The sequence below is a fragment of the Vanacampus margaritifer genome, chromosome 2, assembly GCF_051991255.1.
Source record: "Vanacampus margaritifer isolate UIUO_Vmar chromosome 2, RoL_Vmar_1.0, whole genome shotgun sequence".
NCBI lineage: Eukaryota > Metazoa > Chordata > Actinopteri > Syngnathiformes > Syngnathidae > Vanacampus > Vanacampus margaritifer.
In genome coordinates, this window is record NC_135433.1 from 54,086,396 (window position 1) to 54,095,265 (window position 8,870).

Genomic DNA, 8,870 nt, shown 5'->3' on the forward strand with positions numbered 1-8,870 from the left:
GTAGCTACTGGGTACATTTTTATATTTACTTCAGACTCAGAACACATTCCTGCAAAAGCACCGGCAAGAGTTTATGTTTGCGTTTGGGGCGAAGAACATAACATATCTTATGCTCATCTGATCTGCATTGTGCACCGACGGTGCTGGAGGAGTGACACTGAGGTCCTTCGTTGAGTCCGTGATGTGACATAAAGTTTGTGAAGAAAAACGTTATCCATGACCAACATTTTTTTAAAATGGACTACAAAAGCTGGTCTGATATTTCCACGTCGGCACATTGCGCTTATGTCATTGTGGTCCTTGTGGCAACAACTGCTTCATAACATAGCCGACATTTATTGTGCGTTAACTGGGCATGCAATATTTGCTAATTTCGTCTATATTAATTTAATAAATGAGATTTAAAAACATGTTCTATGATGATAAATTAGGTTTTAATACGGAAACATTGCAAAAGAATTAGCAAGGGTTTTCCCTATGTACTTCCGGTTAAGAGCCCGCACAAGTTCCGGATGTTAACAGCTTCTTCGGACAAGGGAGACTCCACGAGTTATCTAATGTAGCTCCTCTCCCGGGACCACCAGAGCCCACAAAGAAACCTTGTTGTTGGAGCTTCAGATAGAGCCTGTTATCTGGTCTGTAGAGCCAAAAATGTGATGACTCTCACATCCAGCAGCCAAAATTTTGCTATAGGCTAATAATACCTTGAACTGTGTCACCCCTTCCGGTGTTTAGGGCAACACGGCTCTTATTTGCTGAGGGGATCTGCTCATGCTTGGGCTCGCTCTCTCAGTCATCCTCATTCTCGTCAATATTGTGAAGCAGCAGATGTAATGCTTTCTATGCTGTATAATTGTTTTTATAGACCATGGTAACTTCTCTCTTAAATCAGAGCGGTCATCACTCATGTATTGAGCAGTTAGGGCTGGGCGATATGGCTCAAAATTCATATCACGATATCAATTGCATCCCTTCACGGTAACGGCACATATTACAATGTAAAATTAAATGTAAAAGTATTTTTAATTAATGATGATTTACTAAATTAATAATTTCTTAATAGGTTTATTATACTCTATTACAGAAGCAAAATGTATCAAATAGATAAAACACAAGTACGATAACTTTTGTTGTGCAAAGGATAACATTTATTGTGCAAATTTCGTCAGACTGAAATGCAAGCACTCCCTAGTGCAAAACACAATTTACAAAATTATAAACATTTATTTATTTATTACATATTTATTCAAAAATAACTTAATGTGGCCCAACATGATTTGTACTGGCTGCATGAAAATATACCACCATCTCCCTGCAATTAAATTATTCGGTGATATGGTTAGAAGTGAACATGTTCCTTTATTTATATCAATTAAGGACATTGTGAAGGAAGGTTTGCTGTAGGTCAAGATGTGTTGCGATAAACCAGAACAAAAAAAAACAATTAATCAGAAGAATCAGCCATCTCAGAGCTCCAGACTAACGTTTCTTAAAAGGAGCACAGTAGGTCCTACCCTGAAATTTTAGGAACGCAAGTAAAAGATTTAGGGGCACGCACTATAAATTGACTTGCAAAGTTAATATTAATCCCACTCATTATCACTTTATAACTGATTAATGGGCTGACGCTTGGAGCAAAAGTCTAACAGCAATTAGCCATAGTAATTTGAAAAATGCAAATTTTACGGATTGCATTTCAACTAGTTCCAATTAAGGAAGTCTATATTTCCATTTTCAACTACTTGGACCTGAAAACAAAATTAACATAAAACTATTTCCACTGTCAAAAAGCTATAGTATGAACTAGTGTGCATAAAACCACAACACCTCCAGGAAAAAGTTCAAAGTGAAACTATACCACACTGCTAACAATTGACAATCTTTTTTTTGAAGTAGGGTAAACTGTATTTTCATGATGTGCAATTGTGAGTAGTGCAGTTCTGATTCAGCAGAGCCATCCACATTTTGTTGTTGCATGGCTGTATCAATAATGTGAAATGTGCTACATGCATTTGAATCAGAGACCTGAGATCTGTTTAATAAATGCAAAAGATGCCAAGTGTGTGTTACTTAAATCAAGCCACTTGTGTTTGGTATTAAATATTGAAATAAGATTATTTTTTATTACACCTTTGCTGAGAGAACCAGTGTAACTTATTTTAAGGGTAATTTGCTTTATTTTAAGATATCCAGACTAATTGAGACAACCTAGACACGTTTATGCTCAATTTAAGATAATAATAGAAAGCCAAAATTTTAAAATAAGTAAATAACCATTAAAACAAGAAACGTTTTAAAAATTAAGGTTTTAAATCTTGGCAAGTGCCACATTATTTGCAGTGTACAAACATTAATCTGTCATTGGAAATAAGAAAGAGTACTGTAAAGTTACATCGAGCCAGTAATGTAATGGCCCTTTCACACCTGTACGGGTGCTAAGCATGGACAATCAAATAGACAATTGGAAAGAACAATAGAGGCAACAGAGATATGGTTCATAAGAAGAATGCTGCGTATCCCATGGACAGCTTGAAAAACAAATGAAGAAGTCCTTGGCGAAGCAAATTAGTTGACAACTTTTGACGAATATACGAAAACGACAGGCAGAGTTCATCAGACACATAATGCGGAAAGGAGCATTGGAACATATTGTAACAACTGGCGAGTTTGATGGAAAGGGAAGTAGAGGCAGACAGAGGGAAAAGACCCTGGACAGGTTGACAACATGGCTTGGACCAGCAAGAATGACAAACACCAACGCAGGACAGGGTGAAGTGGATCCATGATCGCTTACGCCAGTCGGCAAGGTATCGCATCATGATGATGATGATGATGATGATGAAGGAGCTTGATACTTTTACAAGGTACATCTTCCCAATTATGAAATTTCCCCTAAAAACAGTATGTGGTCTTCATCAGACGCAGCAGTTGTGGGGGGATATTCTATAAAACATTTACTCTCCCTTGTGTGTCCTCATGTGTGAAGTAAAAGTAAACCTCCCAGCACAAAACTGAACAACTAGAAGGGTTTCTTTCCTGTGTGTGTTCTCATGTGCCTGACCATATTTCGCTTCTCAGGGAATTTCTTACCACAAACTGAGCAACTAAAGGGTTTCTCTCCTGTGTGTGTTCTCACGTGCCTGACCAGATTTGGCTTTTGAGAGAATTTCCTACCACAAACTGAGCAAATAAAGGGTTTCGCTCCTGTGTGTGTTCTCGTGTGTGTGACCAGACTTTGCTTTTGAGAGAATTCTTTACCACAAACTGAGCAACTAAAGGGTTTTTCTCCTGTGTGTGTTCTCATGTGTTCACGCAAATTCGATTTATTGGTCCAACTTTTCCCACACACCGAGCATGGAAAACCCTTTTCCCACATTTGTGTTATTTTCTCCTTGCCAGTTTTCTCCTTTTCAGAGCACTTCAACCGCTTGTTGTCACCTTCACAGTCTGTGTCGCTCCTCAAATGTTCTTCCATGTCATCACTGTCAGACAGTGGCGCTAAGAAGCCGTCTGGTGGTGGTCCTCCACAGTGGTCTCCACTTGGGCTGTCATGATAAAGCTGTGACCACTCGGGTGGTTTGTCTTGGTCGTCTTCACTCTCCACAGAAACACCAGTCAGTGGAAACGTGCCCACTTCAGCCTCTTCTTCTTCAACATGGGGGAACTGCGGATAAGCAGCTTCCACTTTAACATGGATGGGCTGTGGATCCTTTTGCCCCAAAATGGAGCTCTCCGCCTGCGGCTCAGGGGGAAGTACTTGATGACTAACCAGCTGTTGGACGTCTGCAGGACACAAGTCAATTTTGTTATGATACTTATTGCCATACATTCAAAAATATTTTCCAACAACAACAAAAAAACGAACATCCTTGTGTGATGGAGTAGTCATCTTTTAGAGATATTGGTAGACAGCCCAAGTCATTATTTACTTGAGCCATTAACAACGTGGGACCATTTTAAACTAAAATGTTGCAAAATACACCATTCCATACATACATTTGGGGAACATATACTGGATGAAAGTGAATGAGTAAGGCAGGGAAGTTTAGCGCTTTAGCTCAGCATCACCTCAACTTTAGTATCTTTGGGAACATTCGGCAATGGCTGATCAAAGTATTCAGTTGAAAAAAGAAAATCTGGGCTCGCAGCCAGACTCTGACATGGCGGCAGCGTAAGCAGTGAGCTGTTTGATATTGAGACTTAAGCCAGGTTCACGCGGCAAGATTTAAAAATTGTTGGCCGACTTCCAAACTGAGTGAGAAGCCACATGTGACCAGAAGAAAATAAATAAATAAATCACAGCAACAGTTTTGAATGTACCATTTGTGGTGTGCAGCCACACAGCACAATTTCATTACTGAATGTTTCCTGGGGTCCATTTCACAAAGCAGGTTCAACAAACTCTGAGACTAACCCTGAAGAGCGAGTTGACCTACCCTGAAACCCTGACTCTGCGTTATCGCTTCCAGAACAGCTGATTTGTGTTAGTTTGATCAACGCAGAGTAGTTTCACCTGGAGTGACCACCACACTAAAAAGACCGCATCAATGGAGCCCCGATTCGTCGAGTCACCTTGGCAACGGGGAAGCTAGTGCGCGGCGCCGCCCTCTGCTTCCGTGTTTTGTTTTTGTACCCCTCTCAAAGAAAATCTTAATGCAATCATATGGCGAATTTGAACATGTCTTTAGAAAAAAACTACAACACCGCAGCGGCTCCCCATAGAAGAAGGCGCCGTGGGAGAACGTTGCCGCTTAGGTCAATGCGTAAATTTAAATGCAGTCCTTTGCAGTCACAATTGTATTACAGGGGAAACCTGTTTAATGGTAGCTCATTAATTCATTTAATTTAGATGCGGGGGAGAAGCGCACTTGACTTAAGATGAAATATAAAAACATTATTCAAACGGTTATAAGAAGAAAACGGAGCACAATATATGCTGTAATGTGAGCGCATGACTACGGCTGGTAATGTTGCAAATGTAAGGACGTTGTGTATGTAGACTATGGATTGTGATGTGAAACGGTACCGTTCAAAAAGACATCTATGCACGGCCTGATAACCATTTTACGACGAATAGTGAATATATTAAGTTTAATGAATTAGGAGTTCATTAATAAACTTCATATATTCATTTGAATTAGATAATCAACAATTAATCCCAAGTGAATATATTCAGTTGAATGAACTTGAATGAATTAATTAAACATAATATCTTCACTTTGGATTAATTGAATTCAATCGTCTGATTTGTCTGTTACTAGCAATTTTTTTTTAAAGTTAGTCAACAATTCAATTTGTTAATCAAAAATTAATACAAAGTGAATATATTAAGTTTAATAATCTCATAATTAATTAAATTTAATGTAGTCACTTAAATTAATTTAATTCAATCGTGGGTTACCAATTGAAGTAATATTATTAAATTGGTCAACAATTATATGTATAATCTTAATGTCGTATCCTGGTATGTTGCTTTGTTTTGTTGCCCTTTTGTGTGTGTGTGTGTGTGTGTGTGAGTGTGTGTGTGTGTTGAAGAGCCCAAGGTGTGTGGTGGTGGGCGGAGCCTCCTGCGTCACACCTGCTCTGCATCATCATTAGCAGAGTATTTAAGCGCAGGAGTGACAGGAGAGGGGTGCCGAGATAGTGTAACCTTTGCTAACTGCCAACCTGATACTCTCATGCTCCTTGTAATTTAGTCCGCGCCAGTAGTGCAACTGGTTTTTATGTTTATAAGTAAGTGGGGATGGCAGAAATGGAACATTGAAACGATCAAATCATTTGAAACGATTGATTCACAAAAGGAATCGATCTTTTGGAACGTTCGAAACATCTCCCCACAGCGACATCTGGTGGCCAAGTGTAAAATATTACAAGCAAACAGTAAATCAGTGTTGCCAGCTCCCCAGTAAGGAAACTAACTATTGGCTGTCTGTCATCATCTAATTTACACAATCGGGCTATAATTGTAATGGACGCCATAAGAGAGAGAAATAATATCATGGGAAACAAAAACTGAATAACCCCCACCCCGTCAAAATAAGTATAGAAGTACAAATGATCTTTTTGTTGCTGATACTTGGTTTGTTTTTAATTTTGCCTCTCAACATGACTTAAATGCTCTGATGAAACGCCCAGTACTATCACATTTAATCAAAAACCTGTAGGCTATATTTGTTTTTTTACGACAGGGCATCTTAAGTTTTGACAAAGTATTAGAGAGGAAAAATGAATGAATAATCTGCAAAAACAAGCTGCCCGGAGCGGGATTTGAACCGGGGTTACCTGCATATCGGACTATTTTCAGCACATTGTGCGGGTGCGTTACCACTGAACATACCACTTATTGACATTTTACCATGTAGGGCGATGAATCAGCATCCAGGGCAATTTTACATACCAACTTAGTATACTTAGGTTGGATTTATTTCAGATTTAAGACATTTTAATATAGTGCAATGGTCGTATTTTATTTTATTTTAGAAAAGGCACTTGCTGAAACAATGTGACGTTTGGAGGTGTAATGGAACGTGAAAGGCAACTATCACTTGACATCCTGATTCTGAGACAGATTTAGAAACGCAATTCCGGTACGTACCAAAACACAGTTTCGATGTTGCCATCACTATTAGTAAGTACTACTACGATTTTCTGTTCTCTGTTACTCCCTCAGCCTTGTGTAGGTTTAGAGTGATTTTTGCGTTTGCCTTAAGTCCTTCACCTGTAGCTCTCCGCCCACCTTCTTAGTTATTGTGTACTGTTTGTTTCCGTGTTGGCTTCGTGTCACGTTGCTTTTGGTTGTAGTCTTTATTCACGCTAGCGTACTCCCTATGTTCAAATAAAGCCTGTAAGCTTGCTTCCTTGTTTTTGTCTGCCTTTGTACAGCCGTAACACTTATTTTGGTTCAACAATTTTCTTTTGAGAGTGCTTAGTCATCAACGGGATCATTATCAAAAGGACATACCATGTTAGTGAAAAAAGTGGACTTTTAATATAGGCCTATTAACTCTTTGACTGCCAGAAGTTTTCAGAAACGGGATGTCGCCAGTGCCAGCCGATTTAAGCGCTTTGACTGATCTTTCAAGGTCCACAGAAAATGTTGTGTTTGGACTATGGAAACACACATACTACCAAATGAAAGATTGAACTCTCATCTTTCATCAGAAAAAAAAGTTTGTTTCTACCTTATTCCGTTCTTCAGTAATCAACAATAGAAAATGGTTAGTTTCACCCAAATGCTCTGTTTTGAAACAAAAAGCGGAGAAAAAGAGCTTTTTGTGAAACGATGTTATTTCATGCACTCTAGTGAATTGTACACTTCTTTTTGTCCATGAATGATGCCACAAACACCTAAATAGTGCTTTACTTCTGTAAAACGCTATCACCAACAATGAAAAAGTGTTTTTTGTTTGCAAAATACGTTCATTTCCATTCAACAGTGTAACAATTTGACAAAACAATTTCGCAAACTATTTACAAATGTGTACAACTGTGGTACTATTTACAATTATGTGGATGTTTCAAATACAGTTTTTCTTTTTGTAACGCTCCCATGCGTGCAAGGAGAGGGAGCAGGATTTGCACAACAGTGTAGTTTCACTGCGTTGGCCCCTTTCACGTGCCGACGTTACACTTTCTTGACGGCCTTTTTTTCCGGGGAATAGCAAGTAGCAGACTGTACCCACTCCTCCGATGAATATGCATTGGACTCGGGGCACTCTTCGTCGTCCGATTGAACGTCCGCCTGAGCATGCTCGGTTGTGATCCGCGTTTTCCGGTGTTAGCATCGCTAGCCGGTGAACCTTTATGACGTCGTCATAGCCGCCGTGTCAACGCTTGCAACTTCAGCGTCAACCTCGGAGTCACCATCATCATCATCGATGATGATCATCGTCGTCATCAATGTGCTCTTTAGCGTTGGTCGATGCTTTTCGTCTTTGAAAAAAACTGTTCGACCGTGAGCTGCTTAACCGGTCGCCATGTTTTTTTCCCTTCCCCAGCCATTGTCCCCTCTAGCTCCGCCTCACGTCTTCTACTGACGCCTACCCAATCTTGTCAAAAGAGAGTCATCTAGGGGCCAAAAATAGTCATTAGGCTCACTAGACCTGCTTGAAACTTTCACCACAGCTGGGCAAGGCTTTCCTCCACCCGTTTCAAAAATAAAAAAAAATGGGTGGACGTCTTTTAACGTCTTTGGCGCTCCTCCGTAGGTTTTTGCAGAACGTCATTTAACGTCTTTGCCAGTAAAAGAGTTAAACTGTTTTATTTCTTTTTTTTTAAGGCACTGTCCGGAGTTTTGGCCATTTCTGTTTTTAAACAAACAATTCAAAACGGACCCCTCCCATGGTTCAACCCATATGAGCTCATCCTTCACGCCCCCTGCCTTTGATCGCACTCAGCCAAGCAAGCTGTGAGAGCGAGTGACGAGGTATTTTGAAAATGGTCACATTACTGATCCGAGACTGTGCACCGTGGAGTGTGGAGCTAACAACAGTTTTCAAGAACAAAACAGCAGGCTCAACTACAACAGCATAACAGCCAATAGCGCGCGTAGCTTCTGTGATGCCTTCACAGCCCGTCCAGAGCGTCGAAAACTACCCACCCCGCAACCCACCCCCAAACGTTGCTGTAGCCTTTTGGCTTAGCTTCAATTATTGCCAGGTGTAAATATAAGGATTTAAAAAAAGTTCGACCCTCGTTCTATATTGCCGAGTTACCCTTGTCAATGTGACTTAACCTAGCATGTCGCAAAATCAGCAAGCTAACATTTTCTTTTCTGTTTGGCACTTACCTGTCGAATTGCAAGCAGGCCAACTCTGCGTCGCTCTTCAGTCCAAGCCGCTCCTTCAGAGCTCGGAAGCGGGTAAATGCCA

The 8,870-nt window shown here is 40.1% G+C and overlaps 1 protein-coding gene across 1 annotated transcript in view; it reads right to left on the reverse strand.

The window, feature by feature from the left end:
- Positions 1-800: 800 nt before the first annotated feature.
- LOC144043999 (uncharacterized) overlaps positions 801-8,870 on the reverse strand; it is a 9,176-nt gene continuing 1,106 nt past the window's right edge. Inside the window, exon 2 of the mRNA XM_077558149.1 lies at positions 801-3,783. Within this exon, the coding sequence (XP_077414275.1) occupies positions 3,020-3,783 (764 nt within the window). The 3' untranslated portion in view covers positions 801-3,019. The remainder of the gene's footprint in view (positions 3,784-8,870) is intronic.